The sequence below is a fragment of the Hemiscyllium ocellatum genome, chromosome 30 (assembly GCF_020745735.1).
Source record: "Hemiscyllium ocellatum isolate sHemOce1 chromosome 30, sHemOce1.pat.X.cur, whole genome shotgun sequence".
NCBI classification, from domain to species: Eukaryota; Metazoa; Chordata; class Chondrichthyes; order Orectolobiformes; family Hemiscylliidae; genus Hemiscyllium; species Hemiscyllium ocellatum.
Window position 1 is genome coordinate 16,919,282 of NC_083430.1, and position 26,654 is coordinate 16,945,935.

Genomic DNA, 26,654 nt, shown 5'->3' on the forward strand with positions numbered 1-26,654 from the left:
AGTTGTACGCACAGACTTAGGTGTGATTGGAATGCACCTTTTGGGACTAGTAAATGGAGAACCGTGCAAACAGAGTCTGGTAAGTAGATTTCCCCTCTTGTTTTCCTCACATTCAAGGCTAGGTAACAGATCTAAAGTCCTTTGAAGGGTTCTTTCAATGCTCTGAGGAGCATTTTTGTGTATGGGAGAACGTTTTCAGAGTAAGACTGAACTTGCTGAGACTAACTCATCAGTAGCTGTTCGGCAGAATCCGGGAGTGTTCTGAACTGGACATTACTGTAAAAATGTCAATGCTTTTCTGGTGAGTATATCAGTGTGACGTTCAGATAGGAAATGATGAGACCATAATAATTCCTGGGGACGAGAAAGGGAATGTAAACTAGTTGATAATGTCACGAACATGTTTTTTGTTTGCCATGCTGTTTAAACTGTGGCAATGGTTAGAAATTAAAGAGAACGCGTGAGACATGTTAACTGAGCCGCTGATTTAAAATAAAGTTTGGTGACAACATCCCGGCTGAAAGGAAGTAAAGTTGATTTGTTTGTAGTTCCGTCTTCAGTTATACAAAGCTGTAGAGTGGCTCAGTGGCCTCTCGGTAATTGGTATGATCGTTAGCAGTGAAGCACATGCCGTGTCTTGTGCCCATAAGGGTGGGTGTTCATTCCAAGAAGAGTCAGAAATGATACAGGCGGCTTGTTGTTCTTGCACAACCGGTATGTGTAACCTTAAAAAATGAAAGAGAGCAGTGTTGGAACAAACGAATCTTCAAAATGTATCATGAGTACGGAAATGACAGAATCAAGGAAACCACCGTCCCACTAAACCCTCAAGTCGTCTCATGGTGTAGCTTTGAGAATTAATGTTCGTGTGTGTGTGTTTTCACGCCTTATTTTTATCTGCTTTTTAAAGCCAAAAGGGTGACGTACTCAATTATTTTTCTGTAGTAACCATTTTTTTGTAACATCTGGCGTGTTTGCGAATTTGACTCGGTGTCGTTATTGTGGCGAATTCATACATTGAGGGAAAAAGGAAAGGACATGGCTAGGATACAACAAGCATAAATACCAATACAGACTTTTTGGTTGAGTTTCTGCAATTGTGCTGTGGAATTCCATGATTCAGGTGATCACAAAACAGTTCTGAAGAATTTCGATGTTCTTTACCCATGGCAAAGTTTCTGGTAGCCCCTCCTGAAATAGAGGATTTAATGTGGAGGCTTGAATAAATTACTCAGAATTGAATCAAAAAAGATTTTTTTTCACGAGGATTTAATTAGTTTGAGTTGTCCCGATATATCGTAGAAATCGTTTCAGAAAATGATCAAGTTTTGCCGTGCTATCTAGTGAAGAAACTCCGACCAGCAATATCTCCCTTATCCCCACCTTCCACATTTCTTTTAGAGGAAAAATGAATGAGAATAGAAGGAGTTGGGAACCCTACAATTCAATGTGTTTTGTGAGGTCACATTAACATTCCGTGTCTAGAAACACTACAAAAATTCAGTTCAAATGTATAGGGAAGATTTTAAATATTCATCACAGCATATAGACACCCTAGGACATTCTACTATGTTAAACACTCTTTAAATGTCAGCTGTCTTCATTCATCTGACAAACCTTTGAACTGTATGTTCCAGAAAATGTAAATTTTGAGAGAAAAAATAGATTGGATGAAACAGACTCATTTTTCTCGGTTATAACCATTAGTTTCTATTAAATGGAATTCCTAATCGTTAAAGGTCGACATTAAGAACTGTGTTTTTACTTCAGGCTCTTGCATTAATTTTAAAAAATTGTCTCTAAATTTAATGGAGGACTTAACTGAAGCAGGGAATTGAAATGTTATTGACAAATAATCAGTCTTGGATCCAGGACAGAGTCAGAGATGCACCAGAAGCCCATAATAAACTAACATTATGAGATATGGATGACACTGGCAAGGCCAGCATTTGTTACCAATTCCCAACTGCCATTAAAGAGAAGAAAGGCTACATTTATGAAGTATAGGTAGACCCATAATGCTACCACGGATGGAATTTCAGGATTTAGATCCAGTGACCGTGAAGGAATAGAGATACAGTTCCAAGTGAAAATGATACGTAACTTGGAGGGGAACTGACAGTTCATTGTGTATTCATGAAGAACACTTTGCACCTCAAGGCTGTAGCCTGAGGAAGATGTTGATGAATTAACCTTGACAAACTACAGACACTGGGAGAATGTGCAAACTCCACACAGACAGTCGCCTGAAGTTGGAATCAAACCTGGGTCCCTGGTACTGTGAGGCAGCAATGCTAACCACTGAGCCACCATGCTGCCCCTAGCACAGTGATTTACCAATTGATGATTATAGTATGGCAGTCTTCTGTTTATGAATGAGACATACTGATGGGAGAGCTCCCATCTCCTGTCATCCCCTATCTCACCTTCTTTTCAATGATTGTGGGTAGGCCTCAGGCAGTCTGCAATTGAAATGATGGTGAGTTCATGATCCGAGCCAATAACTGGAAAGTAGATTTCATCGCCGTGTTGAATGGCTTTGTTTTCTCCTCTTTCTGGGAAACCGTTTACGTCCAATCTTCACATCACCATAAGGACATAAGTTAAACTGACATAAATTAAATTTCCTCGATGGTGATGGCTAGCACGAGGGGACATGGCTTTAAATTGAGGGATGATAGATATAGAACAGATTGTTAGAGGTAGGTGTTCTTTACTCAGAGAATGGTAAAGGCATGGAATGCCCTGCCTGCAACAGTCGTAGACTCGCCAACTCTTAAGGGCATTTAAATGGTTATTGGATAAACATATGGATGATAATTGCTTAGATGGGCTTAAGATTGTTTTCACAGTTTGGCACAACATTGAGGGCTGAAGGGCCTGTACTGCTCTGTAATGTTCTATGTTCTACAACCATTTCAACAGAGGGCTTTGGCTTCTAAACAATGTGAATATTTTTAAAATTTTCAGCAAGTTTGTCTCCTGTTCAAGTCTTTTTATAATTATATATTGATCCATACAGCATCAGAAATACAGCCTGACTGCCCTGTATCTTTTTTGCTGTTGTACAGGCTGCCACATTTGGCTTAGCAACAGTCACTGCACTGAAAGAAAGGACTTTGAGACATTTCAACATGTTACACAGGCGTTTATCATGCAGCACTGGGCAAAGATTGCTTTTGTAAACATGTTTTGCAGCTTGGAATAATAGGGAAGATAAGAGCACAGGGCAATCACATGGTCGATTAATGGTGAGAGAAGGTACGAAGTTTAAATCACTCAAAAGGGCAATTCCGTGAATCAGTTACAGTCATGATTAAGTTATAAATAAGATATACAGATCCATTTAAATCATACAGATATGGTCAGAGGGCCCTATTTGCATGGTCTATTAAACCACAGTTTGACAAGGGACAGATAAATTGGCATGAGTTATTAGATTAGACTTACAGTGCGGAAACAGGCCCCTCGGCCCAACAAGTCCACACCGACCCGCCGAAGCGCAACCCACCCACACCCCCACATCCACCCCTTACCTAACACTACGGGCAATTTAGCTTGGCCAATTCACCTGACCCGCACATCCTTGTGACTGTGGGAGGAAACCGGAGCACCCGGAGGAAACCCACGCAGACACGGGGAGAATGTGCAAACTCCACACAGTCAGTCGCCTGAGTCGGGAATTGAACCCGGGTCTCTGGTGCTGTGAGGCAGCAGTGCTAACCACTGTCTTTGCAATAAAAAATTATTGCAAAGAAAAGCCACTAAATCTTTTGAAAAGAATGTTGGCTAGATAGCTGCAATTATGATTATGAAAATGTTGACTATAACATGTTGATTCCTGGCTGTAGACCATAATTTAGAAATATACATGAGGTTACATCATTAGGAGCAACAAGATTTGTTTTCGCATGTTGAAAACTATAAGGAACGTTTGCATCTGTGATCCCGATGAATTGATGTTTGTAAAAATTATGGATACACCACAGATGATGAAAACTGTCAATGAGATTTAGAAGCAGATCTGAGTGCATTGTATCCAGTTATTATTTATTATTTTACGATATCCAATATAATATAAGAAAACCTTTTCAATGTAAGGTTTAATTGGAAGCACACTAGCTTTCAGAGCGACGCTCCTTCATCAGGTGATAGTGGAGGACTCGATCAAGCCCTCCACTATCACCTGATGAAGGAGCGTTGCTCCGAAAGCTAGTGTGCTTCCAATTAAACCTGTTGGACTACAACCTGGTGTTGCGTGATTTTTAACTTTGTACACCCCAGTTCAACAGTGGCATCTCCAAATTTTGCAATGTAAAATGTCTTTCAGAATCACAGGACACCCCAAACTGCTTAAGACAAAGAAGCCCCTAGAAGTGCAGTTTGGTGTAATATAGGAAATTTAATAACTAAATTACACACATCAAGGTTCCATACTATCTGAACCAGCTACATATGCAGTACATCTGTGTTATTACAGAGTTAGTAAATGCCCTCAAGTAAATGTCCGGTCACGAGTGGTGTGCCCACAAGGATCTGTTTGTTATTTTTATTAATGACTTGGATACAGGCATAAGTGGATGGGTTAGTAAGTTTGCAGATGATACTAAAGTCAGTGGAGTGATCTACAGTGTGGAAGAATGTTGCGGGTTGCAGGGGGACTTGGATAAACTGCAGAACTGGGCTGAAAGGTGGGCAAATGGAGTTCATTGCAGATAAATGTGAGGTGATTCACTTTGGGAAGAATAACAGGAAGGCAGAGTACTGGATCAATGGAAAGATTCTTGATAATATGGATGTGCAGAAGGATCTTGGTCTCTATGTAAATAGATCCCTGGAAGTTGTCACCCAGGTTGATTGTGCTTTTAAGAAGGCATTCAGTGTGTTAGGTTTTATTGGTAGAGGGATTGAGTTCTGGAACCATGATGTCATGCCGACCATGATGTCATGCCGCACCTGTATAAAACACTAATGCGACCCCACTTGGAATATTGTGTACAGTTCTGGTCGCCCCATTACAGGAAGGCTGTGGAAGCATTGGAAAAGGTGCAGAGGAGATTTACCAGGATGTTGCTTGTTTTGGAGAGAAGGACTTATGATGAAAGGCTGAAGAACTTGGGTAGGTTCTCATTGGAAAGAGGACGGTTAAGAGGCAATTTAATAGAGACATACAAGATGATCAGAGGATTACCTAGGGTGGACAATGAAAGTCTTTTTCCTAGGATAATGGCATTTGCTTGTACGAGGGGGCATAGCTGCAAATTGAGTGGTGATAAATTTAAGACAGATGTTTGAGGCAGGTTCTTTACTCAGAGAGTGGTAAGGGCGTGGAATGCCCTGCCTGCCAGTGTAGTTAACTCAGCCACATTAGGGGCATTTAAACAGTCCTTGGATAAGCATATGGATGATGATGGGAAAATCTAAGGTGATGGGCTTAGATTAGTTCACACTGCAAGATAACCTCCACAGCAAATGGACTGAAGACTGCCATTAAGGGACAAAGGGCCTATTCTGTGCTGTATTGTTCTATGTACTTCTATGCAGAGCTTACTGAAAAAAAAGTGCACATTGTGATGAAATGTCATCAGATATTATCAGCAAACCTATTATGTGCCCCCATTTTGGTTTGTTCTCCTTTCAATGATGTTGTCAAGTCCAAAAGATATGAGTAAAATGGCTGAAGTTATTCCAGCTACCCCCAACATTTGTCATTTATTTGTACTGGCTTTTGTCAGCCATTAAGAGGGACAGTGGTGAGAACAAGAACCATATTTGTGTAAAGTACATAGGTCTGCATGTGCAGCCTTCAGTCCATTTGCTGTGGATGTTTTCTTGCAGAGTAGATGAATAGCTTATACAGGCAAATATAAATGGGTCAATTAAATAATTCATTTAAATCTCTAATTTAGTCTCAATTAGGAAAAACAGAAACTATTAAACTAAGAGAAAGTGCTGAAAATACTCAGAATGTCAATCAGTTACAGTGGAGAGAGAAGCACCTTTTCTCAGAATTCCAATCCTGTTCTCCATTCTAATCCAGCACAAACCTCTCCATCAGAAATTTGAACATGCCTGGTATTTACTGCTCCCATGCACCGAACAGGACATTCTCAGGGTCCCAACAGTTAACAAGAACTTAAGTTCAACATGTCATATTTCCTGATATCTGAAGATTTTGCAAATTAACTTTGTTTCTCCTTATACAGAAACTGTCATCGCTGGTTAACATTCCCAGCAGTTATGATGTTTAGATTTCCAGCATCTACAGCTTTTCTATTATGAGTAACTTCATCATTGCCAAACATCATTGTGACTAAACACTAAAGGGGTTCATTCACACAATGTAAATTAGCTTTTTGCATGCTTCTGACATAGACTGAGACAAATATTGAAAATTTATTCGCAGTCAATGTCTGTGTATTCTGTGTACTTGCAATTTTTGAATAGTTTTGGAACAGAACCTCAGTTTCATGTTAGAACAACAGGTTAAAATTTAACCTTAATTTGCAAAAGTTTCAGGAATTTGCTATTTTCTACAACAAAGCTGCGCTTGTAATTGAAAGGTTCATTTTATAAACTCAATGCCCTCTTCCTATTTCAATTTGGATGAAGTAAGACTTTGTGCTGTGAATAATAGTTGTGACTGCTTTTAAAACATCAAGTTTTCTTGATTAGTAATGCAAATGTACTACTATTTACCTCTTCCCAGGATTTAGATTTAAAAGAACGTGGGATCTCTCTGCAAGAGAATATGAGTTTGGCGGAACATGCACAATACAGCCATAAACCTTCCTTGTATTTCCCTAACTGGACAAAGAATTTCCTGGTTGATTCCTCCCATCCATCAAGGACTAATCCTACCAAGCAGAAACTGACTTTGAGTGAAGTCCAGTCAAATGATGAATGTAAAAGTAACACTTCAAAAGAATCCAGAACGGGTAATAAACTAGAGGCAGAGTTTGGGAGAAAGCAAGAGGTTGAGGAATCCCCAGCACAGAATTCCCCTGACTCCTCTGAATTGCAGATGAAAGTGGACTTCTTTCGTAAGTTGGGTTACTCAGCAGAGCAGATTCATACGGTTTTCCAAAAAGTGGACAGTAGCGCCGATACCAACACCATACTCGGAGAACTAGTGAAGGCACAAGGCGCGATGGAAAAGGAGCACGCACCAGAGGAAGTGCCTGTACCTATGCTGGTGTCTCGTGGAGGTCCTTCAGTCAAAGTCCCAGCTGGTGGACCAGTGACCGAAGAGCTGCAGGAGCAGAAAGTCAACTTGCGAGCAATTGTTATAGATGGCAGCAATGTTGCTATGAGGTATGTTATTGTTATTGGGTTTTTAGCCTTTTCGTGCTCAGAGTGTGCAGGAACATATTGTTAACCATCAACACTCTACTGCTGCAAGAGGAAATACAGGTACATTCCCCACTATCTTCTGATCTACTGTAAGTGTTTCAATTTCAATTCACTACAAGGTCAAGAATTGAAAAACAATAGGGGATTTTTTTTTAATAGAGGAAGTCTTGTGTCTCACCATCTTGTGTCTTAACCTACACCTTTAGCTAGTATGGCCATTCTGTAATCACATCCCATTGCTGTGATACATGGTTTTTAGCTCTGATGTAAGGAAGGGGAACTGGAAGTCTTCATGGGGCCTCACATGGAAAGTTATGGCCTTTCTGTTATTGTTTTGTGCCGGTCCTCCCCACCCTTCCCTGCCTCGCCCACACCTCTCTCAACAGAACCTCAGTCACCACATGTACCTGAGTAACCAGCTGTTGGCCACGCCTGGCCCAACTTCAACAAGACAAAGGTTGTAGCCCACTCACTTCCTACCTGTCCCATGTGAAGAGTTAAACGTTAGCATGTTAATGAGGCAAATTGTCATGGCCTCATTCACTGGTGGCAATTATAATCTTCAATTGGCTGTTATATTGATTCCACACAATACTCTCCTGCCTTCCCTGTTCCCAGGAGAGAGGTTCGTATATGTGGTCAATTGTGTATGTGTTAGGAGTCATAATAGTGTATATGCTCCTGTGTCAGGATCTCTAATATCTGAAATCCAAAGTCCTTACTATGATGAGGCTGAGAATGTGGAAAGGAATTACAATGGTTGTAAAATAATTCTGCCTATAAACTTTGCGCAAACTTCAAGCTAATGAGCCAATTCCTGGAACCATTTGACATTCTGGGAATCTAGTCCTTCTTTCCTGTATTGATTTTGTACCCTTGACCCTCTGCTGACTCACCAGCTGCACATGTTTTCATGTATAAATCTTTCATTAACTATATGCAAATTAGCTGCACTTCCTGCTGAGGGGAATTTTCGGCTTGGCATGGCTAGCAGAAGTGAACTTACTGTGTCTGTTACCAGGCTGTGAATTAAACAATGAAGGATTCCAGAGACAGTCACTGCCCATGCACTGAATTATTTACCATAGTGTCACAGGATGGTGGGATCGACACATCTATAGCCAGACAGACACAGAGAGAGAGGGTCCACTGGCAGATTAGCTTGCTAAATATGCAAAATCTGACCTCAACCTGTGACAGATATGCCTGTGTTTGAGGGGATTGACTCCAGTGACTAGTTGCAGATCTCTAATTATCAAATTTAAATATGGTTCCACTCGTTATATTTTGCTTGTTTAATATTATTTAACTATTCAATTGTCCCATGTCTCATGAAAGCATGCACTTAATGAAGGGTTCTTTTAGTAGCCTTGCTTTTGGGTCAGGAGCACAACGTCTTCACATCTGTCTCCTCAAACAAATTTTCTGCTGCCCGTTCTCCAGCACCTCGATCCCTAAAAGTTCTGAGTGGTTGTGGATTTGGGAGGCTTTTCCAACAGCACCTTATTATTACTATTTTGAATGCTATGACAGGGACATCAACCATTCCGTCAGATGAGCTGTAGTCAAAGCAGCTGCTTTTAAGCATTGTTCTAATGGGTGTTGCCGTGAAGAACAGAACAAATCTGGACAGGCTGGGATTTAACTCTTCGACAAGCAAGAGTATTTTCTGTTCTGTGAGATACCGACCTAAAACAGTGTAACTCTTGGAAGTTGAGCTCAGGTTTAAGGTGTCCAATTTTAACATTGAGAGTAATCCTCGTGCTTACTAAAGTTTCACAATAAGAGCTACAAGGTAAAATTCTAAATGAAAATAAACTCACCCTATCCTTTCTTGTTCATCAAAACTAATGATGATAATTGAATATTCACAGCTCAGAAACCAATTTTGGCAAGATTGGAAAACAAATACAGAGATTAAATTGTATCTTATCCTCAACTTATGTGTTTGAAATCTGAAGGACTAATGTAATCATGTTCATTTGATCCTTTATAGGATTTGTTTCCCATTGAACAATGTCCGCATTATCAACTTAATGTTTTTAATTTAGAAAATGCAAACTTGCAAATGAACATATATCCTTAAGTTTAATTGTGTTCCTATACACCATCTATGAAACAAAGTTGTGATCTTGTAAGAACAACCTCCCGAAACACCACTCCTTGAAGAAAAATATCATAATGAAGAAAAGTTTCACAAATCTTTCAGGAAACAAATGAAGCAATGGGGTTAATTAAACTAAAAGTACCGAATTACTTCTAACATAATTCATTTGCAATTACAATATAGACACACCTTCTTGAAGCAAGAAAATTATTTGCAAAACAATGAATAATGAAGGCAGCATTAAATAATTACAAAACTATGACAAGACATTTAACAATGTAGAGTGCACAATTCATTCCAATAAATATGCAGGAAGTAATCAAAGCCAGCACTTAAGATTAACAATGGTAATAAATAGCAACAAATTTAGATGCTGCATTTATTCAGTAATACTGCACAGTTATGGTTCTGAATATGTTTTCAAACCATTAACCTGTGGTCAGTTTTGGCTTGGCTGAGCATTTGTCAAACTCACATGGGCACACTGGTTTGATAGCTATACCATATTGATAACCCAAGTTCATTAGAATGTGCAGAGTGAATCTGCTGCCTGATACCAGTGAGCAGGAATGGGAATTGAGGATCCATGGGAAGGGTCCTTGTCAGTGAGACTTGGAGTGGAACAACCTGAGGTGACCATACAGGACGTTATGGGGATGGTAGCAGGAAACACAATGCATGAGAGGCCTTGATTTCCTATTGTGAGCTCGTTGCTACTCCTGATTCACAGGGAACACAGTAACATTTTATAGAAATTAACTTCCTGTCCCTAAGCTTCACTCGGTTCTGTTCCTTTTTTTTCAGCCTAGTGCCGGAATGTGATTGAACAGGAAGATTGGTTCTGAATCCTTTCTGGGTGATAAGATACAGTCTCAGTTTTAACCCTATTACCCCATTCTCATTAGACTGAGAAGGACAAGCTTTGCACCATTCTTGATTTTCATGAATGACACAATGGGTTGCGAAGGTCTCTCCCAGTGTCTGCAGATAAACTCAAAAGTATTTGCCAATTCATTGTAGGGGCTTTCCTTCAATTAGAAAAAAACTTATTCTTATCAATGATCTTGGTGATATCATAACTGTAATCAATTGGGAAACTCATTTAAACAAAAATAAAAAAAAAGGATTAGCTGTTTCCTTGTTACTCACCTATCTGTAAGTGCATAGCTTATCAGATATGTTGGCTGTTCTTGACTCCATCCAGGACATTTTAATATAATTGCATGGTGTTTCCCTGAGGAGACATGTTACCATTCTGACATCAAATCCATTTCAGGACTGGGTGATTTGAGTATCCTTAATTCAGGGACTGCACAGTAATTACAATAGTTGGAGTTCAGGAAATTATTATGCTCGGTAAACAAGTATAACTGATGGAAGCTATTTTGACTTCTAACATGGATACTGTTTCATGTGTCATAAAACATCAGAGGAAATTGTTTGGTATCACAGAGCATCAGGTTGTTTCAGCTGTGGCTTAATGGCTTGCATCTAATTCAGGAAGTCATGGCTTTAAGTCTGCTTTCACACATTGAATACGAAATCTAGGTTAACACTCCAGCTAACGTTGAGGGAGTGCTAGACCGTCAAAGTTCTTTGACTCAATCCTGTCCAAGACATTTTAATATACTTGCACGGTTTTTCCCCTGAGGAAACATGTTACCAATCTAACATCAAATCCATTTCAGAACATGGGATTTGAGTATCCTAAAGTTGCTCACTTAGAGATGCCGGTGCTGGACTGGGGTGTACAAAGTTAAAAATCACACAACACCAGGTTATAGTCCAACAGGTTTAATCGGAAGCACACTAGCTTTTGGAGCGACGCTCCAAATTAAACCTGTTGCTTCCAATTAAACCTGTTGGACTATATCCTGGTGTTGTGTGATTTTTAACTTTGCTCACTTATGGTTGAGATATTAAAATGAGGTCCTGCCTGCCACCTCAGGTGGAGGTAAAAGATCTCATTTGTACAATTATGAAAAAGGAGTTTAGGTAACATCAGTGTTCCAAAGTCACTCATCTGACAGAAAAAAGTAGATGATCTGAGAGAAAATTATTCTTTGTGGAATCTTGTGTGCATAATGTGGTCACTATGTTTCTTATATCACAAGAGCGTACCTCCAAGAAATGTTTCATTAGCTCGAAAGATGTCTCCAGTCACCATCATCTATAAACACAAAGCTTTTTAAAATTATGCTTGACCTTGAATTGTACAAAATAATCACTCCTTTCCATATATTACACGTTGATGCTTGCATTACTTTTGATATTTACACAAGCAACAATGCTTTTGAAGTTTTATTGTAAATTAGCATGTTGAAAATATTCCAAGAAGAGATCACAAATCATCCTAGCCCTCACGAGAATTTTGAAAATGTGGCAAACTTAAATATAAAAATGTCATAATATCTGAGTGATTTAGAATATTAATCCAATTAAGTTATTATTAGTCACCTTCTGAGACCAAGTTCATAGTAATTCTCGATCAGTCAGATCTCGGTGTGAAAACTGGCTTGACAGGAGATACATTTTAGTTTTGTAATTTGGTTTCCACAGTGGTCAGTCGCTGAAATTATTTACACAAGGTTTCCAGTTTTTAACAAAAAACACAAGTTACTGCACAAAATATAAAGATATTTATATATAATTTATAAAGTTCTTAGCATAAACAGCAAAAGGAAAAATTCAACTCTTTCCCAGACAGTCACCCCGAGTGGAGTTTCAATCCTATATGAAATGGCTTATTTAACTGATGAGGGAGCAAATATTTCCTTTCGGTGACTTTCTATACAATGACCAGATGTGATTCTCTTTCCATTGCTGTGTCTCCCTGAGTGACGCAGATGCCAGCAACTTCACTGACTTTTCCTTACAGAGTTCTAAAAAAAAACTACGTAAACTGTGCGAACAGTTTGAAGACTTCTTTTTAGCTATGAAACCCCAAACTACCACAAACCAAACCTCCTGCTGGTATGAAACTGTGCTTCTCAAATGAAACCTGGTTATGTACAGAAATCAGATTAGGGAACGACATTAAAGTTCACCCACACAACCATTTCATTAATTAAATCCTCGGGTAGTTTATTTAGGCATTTAACTTCAGATGCATATTTTCTTGGAAATAACGTTTGAACTCACTGTTCAGAAACTATTTTCTGATCATTATATTAAAGAAAAGCCACTTTTTCAGAATCAAAACTAAAATCTCTTTCCTTTCACTTTCCATTCAAATTCACAAATAATAAAAAATACTACAAACCTGCAACTCAAAATCTGTTCATCATTTGACATAAGGGCAAGAGTCCTTAATGTTTGACAGGACTTCGAGAAATAACAATGTTTTCTTTGTACTGTGCAGGTTACAAACTCTCTGAGCAGTTATTATTCTGTCTACAGCCATTTTACACAATAAGGATCATGACTTATATTTCTTCCACTCATCAAGTTGTCACTGGCTTGGTTATTTTAATAAATTAAACCTTCAAAAACACATGCCTTGCAGAAAATGTTGCTTTTGGGATCAAATTTCACCAGCCTTTTGTTACCCCAACTGGATTACAAGAAATTTCTTTCATTCTGAATTGAGTCAGGGATTAGTGCAATGTACTTTCCTTCTCTATTACAGTAAGCACCTCTAATGTCAGATTTGCAACATATCTCTATGATTATTTTATTTCCTCCTTCATATGATCGCACATTGATCTCAGGTGACTCATTCAGATTGAGGGAGATAAGGCATTGATTCTTGGCCAATTCATAATTTTGCAGTTATATGGCTCAAACTTATTAAATGGCTGTGACACACAACCAGTTGGGCGGCAGAGTGGCTCAGTAGTTAGCACTGCTGCCTCACAGCACCAGGGGCCCAGGTTCAATCTCTGCCTTGGGTGACTGTGTGGAGTTTGCACATTCTCCCTGTGTCTGCGTGGGTTTTCTTTGGATGCTCCAGTTTCCTCCCACAATCCAAAGATGTGAATTGGCCATGCTAAACTGCCCGTAGTGTTAGGTGCATCAGTCAGGCGGAAATGCGTCTGGGTTGGTTACTCTTCAGAGGGTCGGTATGGACTTGTTGGGCCGAATTGTCTGTTTCCACACTGTAGGGAATCTAATCTAAACATGCATATACATCAAAATATATGCATTATGAATATATCTATAAACAACCACACATACACAGAATCTTCTACTCCAAAGGGGGAGTGCTTGGAATTAGAAATGATACTCAATTAAACAGGGTGTTAACTTTCTAACCAAAGGCCGATTGAGTGTCTAAAGGGGTGAATTAAGGCTGCAATTAATACAGTTTGAGCAGGTCTGGAATCGTACAACAAACACATCAGGTAAACCAGTCAGGACAGTTTGGCTGCTGAAGGAAAGATAATGTTCCTGATCAAGGAATGGATGTGGGGAAAGGGAGTCTGCTCATTGCCTTTGCTTCTGATTTTTCCTGCCCTCTTCTGTGATGATCAACCCAAGAATCTCTTCCACCACAAAACATTTCCTGTAGCCCTGGGTCCACCAAAATGCCAGGACTTCAAGGACGTTCTTCCAGTATCAGTCACAGCCCCTTCGAATAGACCCCTGCCATCTCTACAAAATTCTGACCTCCTCATTTGGCCTTCTGAATGGTCCCTTTCCTTGTCATCTAACCGTGTGTTTCTTTCATGTGACCGAAAGACTAATATTGTGTGAGCTCATGTCCGATTTCAACAGATAAGGATGTCAAACAGGTAATAATGTCAGAAAAATAAGATATAGAAATTCAATAATTGCATTATTGAATTCAGAAAGAACTTCCTTGTCTAAAAAATGATACTAATGTGAACTTGCTACCACAGGGAGTGGTTGAGGCAAGTCATATCGAAGTACCAAGGGGAAACGAGACAAATATATCAGGGAGAAGAGAATAGATGAAAACAATGATAAATTTAGATGAGGACAAATGGGAGGAAGCTTGAATATAGCATGAAAAACAAGCATGGACTAGTTATGCTGAATTACCTGTTCCTATCCTGTATGCCCTATACAATGTATTACGTGATTGAATTGACGAACCAAATTGTAATATGATCTCCAAGTGGCACAATCATAAACTTCAGATATTCCTATTTTAATTTGTTATGTATAATGTATTGAGACTTCGAGTTGTCATTCTACATTAGGCACCCATTCTTCACAATAATGTTGTCACACATCCCCAATTACATAACACCAGTTATATAACCCAAATTTCTTTTGAAATTTGAAGCATTCCATACCTCTCAGGACTGAGCATTGTCCGCATTAAGTGGCTAAATAAAGCCGTGATTGTGCTGTTACTGAGCACTTCGGTGCCTTTACTGCTGAGGTTGCTAGAATTTAGATGCAGTTGCATATTTCTGGTTGTGTTACTCAGCAAATTGATACGTTGGCATTTAGAGCCATAGGCTTCATGGAGACAATTTCTCAATTGTCATTTCCTGCAAGGTAAGTTTCCAAACCTCAAACCAACTATCAGACTGAGGCAACTGATCAATCGAGAAGAAAGCTCAAGATTTCATGGGAAGAAGAGGGGGAGAAAAGCTGGGTGGGGGTGTGTCATTTTTACACTGAAATTGTAGTACAACAGAAGAGTCATCAGCAGCACTGTAATGCAGTGTTAGTTAGCAGTCTGCTCAGTTTACATGGTAGTTTTATTTTGCCTGCCTTTTACACTCACCTCATGCATTTGTAGCTGACCAATGTAAAATTCAGAGTGGATTGGTTTAATGCCTTCAATTATAAGTGCTGACAGAATTTTAAGATGCAGCATGCAGTGAACACTGTTTACCTGCTCTTTTGTTTCAGTCACGGGAATAAAGAGGTATTCTCCTGTCATGGCATTCAGCTGGCTGTGAACTGGTTTCTGGAAAGAGGTCACAAAGATATCACTGTATTTGTTCCATCTTGGAGGAAGGAGCAACCAAGGCCTGATGTGCCAATCACAGGTACACAAGCATTTCAATTGATTTGCCATTAATCCCATTGTACTGAAAACTCTATCTTTATTATCATTGTTCAGGACCATTGTGAAAAGAGCAAAGTAAAGCAATAACTTTTAAGGAAATGTTGGGCTCTCCACGTCAGTGCTTGCTGCATGCTGAGTCAATAATGTTTTAAACAAGACCCCACTAAGCTCGGTTTATTTGGGGGCAATTAACTGCAGTCTATCCATCTGCACCTTGAGCTTTCCCATTACTAAAATGAAACATGTGTTTCTTTAAATGGTAAATGAAATGCTTGTGACTGCAGAAATTCACCAACGATCCTTAGACTGCACCATCTAAACCCACAACCACTCCCATCTAGAAGGACAAGGGCAGCAGGTCCAGCCCATACTTTAGGGTGTGAAACTAAATCGATAAAATCTGATTGCTTCTTGGTTGCCTTGTGATTCGGCAGTAAGTAACATACAATGATCTCGGTAATTTCTGCAGCCCGTGTTCTTGTATGATCGAGGCATGTACCTTATTGCCATTTATAGGAGCAATATAGATGCTGCATTTCAAACATAACAACAGCTCATAAAATGCTTTGGCTGTGGAGCACTTTTAAATGTCCTGAGATTGAAAAAGATATTATATAAATTTTCATTTTTGCAATATTGTGGATAGCGTATAAGTGCATATTCTACTCCAAAAGTGTGCCACTTGTCATGTTGATAGAGTCCTCTAGGACATGTGTTTTGATTCAGTTGGGGATGTGAGCATTGTTGGCTGGCCCAGCATTTATTGCTTCTCCCTAGCTGCCCTTTAGAAGGTGATGGTGAGCTGCTTTCTGATTCGCTGCAGTCTGTGTGCTATAGGTTGACCACAAATGGCCTTAGGAGGGAATGTCATTATTTTGACCCAGGGACAGTGAAGGAACAGCAATATATTTCCAAGTCAGCATGGTAAGTGGCTTAAAGGGGAACTTGCAACTGGTGGTGTTCCAATGTAGCTGCTGCCCCCGTTTTTCGATGGGAGTAGTTGTGTGTTTGGAAGGTGCAGTCTAAGGATCATTGGTGAATTTCTGCAATGCATCTTCTAAGTAGTACACAAGGATGCTACTGAGTGTCAGTGATGAAGGGAGTGGATGCTTGTGGATGTTGTGCCAATTAATCAGGTTGTTTTGTCCTCGAAGGCTTCCTGCTTATTGAATGTTGGAGTTTCACCCAACAAGGCAGGAGGGGAATATTCCATCACACTCCTGACATGTTTGAAATGGTATGAGCACATGTGAAACAGGTGGTCTGTCGCATGTCTGTGTCCCCCTTTCCAAAAAATGTGAGCAACAATCTCATGCATTCTGCAGTCAGTATTCTGTGCTGCTTTGGAGTCAAATCAGCAGTTTTATTTCGTACAATTTAGCTTCCACTACCAACCATCAAGTACTTTCTTCTCACCATCTTTGTCAACCTCCCATCCTCTCCAAATTGTAACTCCACTGATCACCTTGGGTCAATGTCCAATCTGACCCTTCTTCCTTCTCATTCTCCCTGGTAACTCGACTAATTTTAATCTTAGCTTTCACTTCCAGGTGACAGTCCTGACAACTAATCCCAGCATTCTAATTAATCGCAGTCTTGGTTGAAATCAACTATCTTGGTACAAGCCTGAAATTGACATTCTCATTGACATGGGCATTCATCTTCATCAGAGAGAATTTAACAACAAACGTCGACCTAACTTCACATTGTCTTCTTTCTGAGAGTTTAAACATGCCGAGTGTTCATTATCTATTGATGTCCAATTAGCAGTCGCAAAATAATCTACACCCTGAGAATGAGTGAAACTCAAAATACACTTTTAACAAATCATAACCAAAGTATTTAATGGAATGTTTATTGTATTTGACGCTGCATAGCTTCACAGATCCTAGCAGCTCCTCACAAATGAGTTACCTTCATGGAAGAACAAGATTAATTACACTATCATTTGATAAGTATTTCCAACTGCATAAATATTTAGAATTCTAAAGCTGTCAGCTGCTTTCTGGAGAAGCATATTCTATTAACGCAAGTCTTCATAAATAAGCATTCAATTAGAGAATTAATGGATGGATTATGGTAATTTCTGCACAGTGAATCATAGTTCTGTTAACGAAGAGTGTCAGGAAAACCACATTAGTTTATTTTTACTGTCACTTTAATTGCTAATCCATCATCAATTCCCATTTAGACCAGCACATCCTTCGAGAGCTTGAAAAGAGAAAGATACTTGTCTTCACGCCATCGCGGCGAGTTGGTGGGAAAAGGATCGTCTGTTATGATGATCGTTTTATTGTCAAGCTGGCATACGAGACGGATGGTATCATTGTTTCAAATGATACCTACCGGGACCTGCAGAATGAAAAACCTGAGTGGAAGAAGTTCATTGAAGAGCGTCTGCTGATGTACTCATTTGTGAACGACAAGTAAGTCAGAATTTAGTAGAAAGCATTCCTCTTAATGCATTTCTGCCAATTATTTCAGACCGACATCCAGATATATCAACACCCTTAACTTTTATAACCTATAGTTATAATTAACTGACCGCAACTTCCATTTTTGTTTCATCACCTTGTCTAATAATTTGAACCATGATGGTGTTTTGGATCATCACCTAACTTAATCATTTTATCAGAAGTTTATTAAGTATTAACCAAGTTTTGACATGTACCTAACCCAGACTTGGTAAGAACAGCAGGTTACTTTCTCTGAAGGAAATTCCTGAGTTTATGCAACAATCAGAGTTTTATCATTACAGCTTTTTATATTTTTTAAACTGAATCCAAATTCTCAAACCACCATAGCAAGTTTTAAGCTCCCAATCTCTATTATTAGCCAATGAGCAAAGCCACCAGACCACTCTAAATTAATTCATATAAGATTAAATATTTACATAAATATCAGTTCAAAGAAGATTAAATACATACTTAACATGATTGAAAAGTTTGCAAATGGCAAGCACGTGAATGAGATTTATAATCAGTAAGTCGAAGAGCAAACCCAATAGATTGGTGTCCATTTGCAGTGAGAACTGCTTCTCAATGAGCCACACTTTAAAACCAAAATGCGTGAATTCCACTCCTAAAAGTGAGCACTATATCTGGCAATGCAAAGCATTTTAAACCCTATAATGGGGATGTGACCTATTTGAGGTTGAGGTCACTCCAAGCTTGCAATGGAGACTTGGAACCAGTTCAACCCTCTTTGGACTTAATAACCAATCCTTCAACAATGTGACGCATAAAACCAAAGGAAAAAAAAATGCTTACTGTCGTTAATTGGTAATGACCGCAAAAACAAATCTGTGTTGAGTTAACTGTTCTCATTAAGTGGGAAAGAAGTGGGCCTGGGTAAACTGAAAGGAAAATCAAACAAAGGTATCAAGTTGGAGGTCAGACCCATTATCAGCAATCACATGGCTGCGTTAAAGAGTGATCCCAGCACATTCTGTTTGCACTCAGCAGGGTCTTGCATTGACATTGTGAGGCAACTTTGATTCCCAGCCAACATTGAACCAGTGACTGAAGTTGGTTCTCAGTCTCCATGGTGCATGTTCTGGACATTGTGCTGGCCCCAGACATGAACAAATTGGAACAAAAGAAAAAGCTTTACAGATGCAAAAAGGGCAAGCCTGCTCAGCTTACCTAATTGATTATTGCTTCTTTTTTCTCGTTACAAAGTAACATGTAATTTTTTAAAACCTTGGTAAATGTAACTGAATTCTAAGTCCACTGCACAGTGGTGAAGAACTTGTCCATGTTGTAAAATGTGGGAAAAGAGAGCAGTATTGGCATTGTGCCAGTGATCAGTTTTGGAAATGACCAGTGACTGCATAATAGTTTTGAAAATTGACCTGATCATTTCAACCAGGAAGAGAGAGCAAAGTTATCATTTAAAGTGTTGCATGTGTACAAGAGTGACTCACAGAACAGTTTTTTCTTCTACCTTTGATCTTTCTTTCAACTGTTTCTTTATTTGATGAATATTTAAGTTCGTCATGATGACATGTCACAATTACAGAATGGAAAGTACCTCCAGCTTTTGCAATTAACTCCATATGAGGCACTCCCAGGTTCATTGCTCTTTCTACAAATTATCACCAAGTTAATTTAGCCTTGAAGAACAACTAGTACATCATTTTGGCATTCCGTTTTTGATCATCTCTGCTGCCTTCATCTTGAAGCTTCACAACATTGAGAGAACTGTAAAAGAATTACTGACTGTCTTTCACCATTTGGGACTGGATTCAAAGCAATGGGCTGCGGCTAACATTGTCTGTGGGTCACAATTTCTCTCAGTAGCTCCATGACCACGAAAACCATTTGTGAAATTGGCAATACTGAATGTATTAAGTATAACGGGTGCAGTGATCTTAACCATGTTTGATCATTTCAATCTGACCTTGTCCTGTGGAACTTTCTCTTTATTGCAAAATGTTTGGATTAACTAATGTTGATGGTTACTTAGTTTCCCCTTACTAATAATGGATTTCTCCTGGTCTGCAGGTTCATGCCCCCTGATGACCCCCTTGGACGTCATGGCCCTAGTTTAGATAATTTCTTACGTATCAAGCCTGTAATACCAGAGCATAAGCGACAACACTGCCCCTACGGTGAGTACTTTGATCAGCAATATACGATGGTTTGGTCTCAGGTAATCTAATCAGCCTACCTCTCTACGAGTGAGCCACAGTGTGGTTAAATTGCTATGGGGATATGGGCAGCTCCCACTTGACTTGAAATAAAATTTCAACTGAATACTTGGATGCTGTGTGGCATAACCTGGTTAGATTTCAGCAGTTCTCTATGGGTATTTGACTTCTGTTGAATCACTGTGGACTTAGCTAACTGAAGTGCTTTACAAAGGGAAAGGTATCATCACGTTAAATTATTTAGATGAACCTTGCAATAGTTCAGTGCAGAAAAATGGAGAGGGTCTAAGACAAGCTTGGGAAGTTCTAGAAGGAAGTAGGGAGAGGTTGGAATCCTTCACCCAAGGTGGAAAACCCAGATACCAGGGGGCTAAGGTTTAAGCAGAGGGGGGAAAGTTTAAAGGAGTTTTCTCAGGAATGATTTTCACACAGAGGATGGTAGGTGCCTGGAGCGTGCTGCTAGAGGAGGTGTTAGAAATGGACATGTTAGCAAAGTTTAAGAGGCATGTACACAGATACATGAACAGGCAGGGAATAGGGGGATACCACCATGTACAAGCAGATGGGATTAGTCTAGAGTGGCATCATGGTCGGCACAGATTCAGTAGGATGAAAGGCCACCTGTAATGTTCCACATTCTATGGCCTGTTGTTTAGGTTGAACTGGAAAGCCAATGACAAAACAATGTGGCTGGCTCAATAAGGCAATTTTGGCAGATCTTTTTGGGATACTTTGGAAGGGATTTGTTTTTATCATATTACAAAATTACTAACAATTATATAGGACCTTTCACAAAAACAGGATATTGTCAGTCACAGAAGTACTGTTGCAATGTAGGAAACACATCACATGCTATGTACAACAAACTCCCACTAAACAAAATCATGACTGTGAAATTTGTTTTGGTAATATTAACTAGGGGATAATGTTTTGACTGGAGGCTGAGGATAACTCTCCTACTGATCATCATATTAATGTCTTCCAATTTCTTACAAGTTGTTTCACTGTAAGAATTAAAACCCTGCATTGTTTACACTGGAATTTAAGTCACCTAAGTCTAATGTCATTAATAAAAATAGAAACTGCTGAAGCAACTCAGCAATTATAGTGATATCTGTGGAGACAAAGAAGGATTAATTTTTTTGTGTCTAACTTCAGAACTGCAGAAGAGTCACTGAACGCAAAATGTCAATGTTTTCCCTCCACAGAGGTTCCTGCACCTGCTGCGTTTCTCCTACTATTTCTGTTTTTATTTCAGATTTCCAACATCTGCAATTCTTTCAGTTTATTTCCTTGAATGTTATTAAACTGTTCTGAAGTTAGCACCTGCTATCTGTGGGTCAAATACCGATTTCAAGAGGATAGTTTTTCCTTTTCTCAAATTTTTCAATTGGATCACTGTCAATATGTTCCAATAGTCATAGCTGGCTTGAGGGTTGTATCATGTTCATGACTATATGGCAATTGATGCATTTGGCATATTCACTTGTGACTATAGCTTCTAGGATACTTCCTCACAACAACAGCGATTGACTGTGCAGGAATACAGAGGCACAAAGCCAAGTATCGTCCAGTTATTTAAGCCAACATGGTAGTTCTTCAACAGAATTCAATTAGTTTTTGTTGTTCATCGATTGTCAGAGATTACAAATCAGGCTTATGAGTTTTCAAACTTGAATTTTATGTATCTTATTTAATGTCCAAGAAAATGAACCCAGGAACTCACTGCCATTAGCCACTTAGCCATCTGAATGAAGAAGACCAGAGATACAATCTTTTATAATTGGCTGGACTAACTCATCAGGCCTAACAATTGCTCACTGTATTACCAAGTTAAAATAAGAAGGTGTCAGCTAGGGTTCAGCCTTCTCACCCTGTCCATGCTGCCTCTTTGAAGTTTGTAATGTACGTGATGGTTTAGAATGGAATCAATTATGGACTTTTATGGTGCAACAGTACCCATGGCCAAAGGACCAGGGAGCAGTGGTTCCATTAAAGGTGCTTGTTGGCATGAATCCTCACTGCCAAGGAGGTGCAGAGCAAAAGGCAAAATATAAATACATTGTGACATTTTAATAAAATGTCTCAACAACAACATGAGATTGCATTTATATAATAGCTCTAACATTGTAAAATGCCCCAGAGTACTTTATAGATTCACCATTAAAGAAAACTTGATGCCAGCCACATAAACTGTTACTATAACCTGAAACACTTGGTCAAAGATGTAGGTATTAAACCTTACAAAATGGAGAGAACTGAAGAGATGAAGATTTAGAGAAGGAATTCCAAAGCTTAATGTCTATATTTTGATGCCACAAATGTAGCAAATTGTTTTACAAAGAATTTAAAGAAAAACTTATTTTTATTTTCATTTTCTTTACTACAGGCAAAAAGTGTACTTATGGCATCAAATGTAAATTCTACCACCCGGAGCGAATTAACCAGCCCCAACGTTCATTGGCAGATGAGCTCCGAGCTACAGCAAGGTCCTCTCCAACTAAGAGCCTCAATTCTGCAAGCCCACACAAAGAAGAGAAAAAGGCAAGTGTGCCAAAGCGGCCGACATATACCGAAAGTGGTCCAGCTACTTTTAATCAAACTGACAATATCTCAGGAAAGAGGCTCAGCCCAGAAAGACAACACGCAGCGCAGATTGTAAACCCGCCTGAGAGCAGTGCAATGTTAAAAGGAATTGCACAAACCAAGCAATCATCAAATACAAACGCTGAGTGGTTTAATCATATAGCCTTTGACAACACCTCGACCAATTCAGTATGTTCAAACTCACATAAAAGTTACGATGAAGGCTTTGTGTCATTTGAGAAAGAATTCTCTGACATCTGGCCTTCTGGATCTCAAAGTCACAGTGAGCCATACTCTATAAACAATGGACAGTATTATTTACCAACCCACAGTTTAAACCATCATCAATACAGCTATCATTCCCATGAGTCAATGCCATCAATCGGAGCTTGTGGTTACCCTCCTCATAATCCACCCAGTAGCTCGCACTGTTGCATGGCCATGGGCAGAATGTCAATCCATCCACACTTCAGTCTACCAAGTGACTTTAATTCGCCAGGCTCGCAGAGACCACGAAGCTGTTGGCCTGACCCACACCAGGTCTCATCAAACAGCAGGTCAAGCAGTCTTCCAGATCCTCATGGGTGGGCAATGAAAAGATGTGATCCACAGATCATGGATCCCTATTGGAAAAATAACCAATGGCCATCACATGACCACTGCAGAGAGGAGCGGGAGACTGTCCGCATGAAGCTATGTGCCATCTTCCAACCCCACCTCGTGGATACAGTTATGAAACAATACCCACATCTTTTAGACCCCCAAGAGTTAGCTGCCACAATTCTAGCTTATAAATCCCAAAACCCTAATATTTAAGTTACCACAGCACTAAGAGTTCACTAATTTATCCAACCAAATTGTTCACCGTTAATGTGATAATTAATCCGAATCAAATGGATTGTAATGCACAAATTTTACTTGCATTAGTATATAACATTTATAGGTGTATTCATAAAATTCCTTGGTAGTCGAATTGGTTTTATTACAGTGTCTGTAGAAAACAGTTCAAGATACTTTAAGACCAATTTCTAATCAATACAGTGTTTCAGAATATGACTCTTGCATTACAGTCTCATTTTACTGTAGGTGATATGAGAAGAGTAACTTTATGTCCACAAGCTCAAAATAGCTTTTACATAAGCAGCTGGGATTTTCTAAATTTACTTTTAATGATTTTTACTGTAATCTGTACATATTGTACATTAATCACCTTTAACTGTACATATTGTAATCTGTGCTTGCTGTAATTGGTTTGCATATATATGTGTGTGTGTACTGCAATCAATATGCAATGTCTAATATGTTAAACTGTATATACTGTACATAATGAATTCCATACATTTCATGTCACAGTTTTGACTCCTGTATAGTGCTGTTCTCACAGCTGATACCTTTAGTTTTGTGGGATGGGAGTTTATGCCTATTTTGGAAGCACTGCTCTACTTGAGGAGTGCAGAACATGTAAACTTTTCTGCACATGTCAAAAAAGAATTGTCTTGTGGGCTTTGTATAAAGCTACAGTTTTGTTATCAATGTGAAACAAAAGCATCACTCAGCCCACAAGCTGGATGTGTTGATACATATTGTATCTTTACTAAGTTGTCGCTTTGATTGTGTCTTAGAAATGTCTCAGAGAAAGATTTGTTTCAGTGGTGAATGCAGTTGGCTCATTTCGATCTTGGAAAATTAACTTCATGTCACTGCTTGAAGTAACATCAGCCATTAAATTTGTTACACGTTCAGGAGCAGCTTGTTAGCTAAGTGAAACTGTCAATTAAGTTAGTCCTCACAAAGTGGGATATGCACCTAGGAAGAAGAATGGTGCTTTAATAATGCTTTCTTAATTGGCTGTCTTAATCTGCAGAAAACACAAAGGTGTTTGTTGCAGCAAATGAAGAGTCAAAAAGAGGTTGCAAACTTGCATCTAAACTATGCTTTAATCTATTTGTAAATATTTGACAATGTCAGTAGGCCTGACATCATTCATTTTGATGAATACAAATTCAATCATCTTACCAAATATGAAACTTAGTAGGTATGTAAGTTAGCTCGCTAAGCTGGAAGGTTTGATTTCAGACATTTTGTCACCATGACTAGGTAACATCATCAGCGAGAGTCTCCAGTGAAGCGTTAGTGATATGTCCCACCTCTCTATTTATAGGTCTTGCTTTCTTAAGGTGGGTGATGTCGTTTCCAGTTCTTTTTTTTTCAAGGGAAGGTAGATGAAATCGAAATCAATTTGTTAATTAATGAAGTTCTAGTTAGAATGCCGAAACATCTGAAAACCTCCTTCCAGCTCAGCAAGATAACTTACATACTTATCATCAACCTGAACTATAAATCTTCACAAACATTGCAGTAAAACTTAGTCATTTGGATTTTAGTTTAAATTGGTTTGCCCGAATGACATCCTTTGCAACTGATTTGAACTTAGTGTACGCTGTCAGACTGGCTGTTTTTGATTGAATAGTTATTCATGAAGTCAATTCTGCAGTCACCACTGAAGGGCAATTGAAATTGGCTGCATTGGCACCATGTGCCAGTCTACAGATTGTAGGGATTGCTAATCTGGTGTACTTGACTCCTATGCAAGAGACACCTGAAAAAATCAGAACTACAAAATCATTTGTAATGGTTTTGTTATAGTTAAGCAAACTGCTTACATTAAAAACATTATGTTAAGACGTTGTATTTTTGACTTTTTATAAACAGTTTATCTTTGTGCTAAGTAAACTATAAGATATGAGCTTGTGTTTGAAGCTGAACTATTTGGCATGACTGCTTGATACCAAAAGTGATGGATCTTAAAAGGGCTAAGTGTCCGGGTGAAGTATTTTGCGACTTATTGGGCTTTAATTGCAAAGGTACAACAGTGTGAGGTGAGATTTCATTTCTCTGCATGTTGGACACAATCTTCCAAGTTTTCTGGTATTGAGGTCACATTATTATCTCACCTATGAACATTGCTAACTTTGTTTATACAGTGACAAGTACAATTGTGCTATTATGAACAGTAATGTGGATTTTGGAAATTTTCCGCGCCCAGAATGGAACACCTCTGGACCTGAGCCCCAACCTTATATTTCACTTTCATTTATCCTGCTACTGCACAGGCAGCAACTTCCAGAGCGGTGTGTTTGCCTGCCAATTACCATGTACAGACCCTTCTGTGCAGCTTAGAGGGAACGTTGGTCCCAACCGTTCCAATCCTCCAATATAAGAAGGACTTTCTTATATTCTGTTTATAATCATATGTTGTCTAACATCATAAGGTGCTCATATAAATTAGGACACGTCCATGACAGTACATTTTATTGGTGAGTTGTTGACAGGAATAAAACTAGGGGAGAATCAACTGACCGTTTTGTAAGTTTTGAAACATCGCAAAGTATCTTGCAAAAGAACTATATTTTTAGCATTAATCATATTAGATAATCAATTATTCCATAATTATTAAAGCAAGAAAATCTGTAGCTGAAATGTTTCAGTACACTGGAGGTCAAGGAAGATCCATGAAGAGTATTACATGTTTCTTATGCTCATTTTTTTCTTTCTGGTTACTAAAATGCTTTCCTGTATTTCCTGAGTTGTGACATTATTTTGCAGACTATGGTTAGTGTTTTTCCTGTTCAGAAAAGAACTGTAAATGACAAAAAAAGCGTAAATCTATCAAAAAGCAATAAAGTACTAGCATGATGCAAAGACATCCTGTGACGTAGTGTTGTTTCTCTCAGTTATTTTCCTATTTACAAACGTATATCTCAATGAAGGTGTTAGTTGTGAAGTAGTGCTTTTATCACTGTGTCTAAAGGTTTTTGGGTCTAGTGCTGTTGTTGTTGTGTCACCATACTCTTACCAGACCGTAGGGGCTGCTCTCTCATGAAAGAGAAAAGCAATTGGTGCTGATTTAACCTGAGGACCCGCAGACCTCAAACGAAGAGTCCTTCATGGTAACTTCAAACCAGCGA

At 39.0% G+C, this 26,654-nt stretch overlaps 1 protein-coding gene across 1 annotated transcript; it reads left to right on the plus strand.

Annotated features, from left to right (window-relative positions):
- Nucleotides 1-26,392, plus strand: LOC132830019 (ribonuclease ZC3H12A). The gene is made up of 6 exons (XM_060847482.1): nucleotides 1-79; nucleotides 6,710-7,314; nucleotides 15,290-15,429; nucleotides 17,641-17,875; nucleotides 19,955-20,061; nucleotides 22,490-26,392. The coding sequence occupies exons 1-6, from the start codon at nucleotides 32-34 to the stop codon at nucleotides 23,500-23,502; spliced, it is 2,148 nt and encodes a 715-aa protein (XP_060703465.1). The 5' UTR covers nucleotides 1-31; the 3' UTR covers nucleotides 23,503-26,392.
- Nucleotides 26,393-26,654: the final 262 nt, after the last annotated feature.

Excerpts from the sequence above, each read along its gene's own strand:
- LOC132830019 (XM_060847482.1), top strand. The coding sequence starts at position 32 with ATGCACCTTTTGGGACTAGTAAATGGAGAACCGTGCAAACAGAGTCTG. Across the intron at positions 15,430-17,640 it reads GCCTGATGTGCCAATCACAG|ACCAGCACATCCTTCGAGAG; the intron begins GTACACAAGCAT and ends ATTCCCATTTAG. Across the intron at positions 20,062-22,489 it reads GCGACAACACTGCCCCTACG|GCAAAAAGTGTACTTATGGC; the intron begins GTGAGTACTTTG and ends TCTTTACTACAG.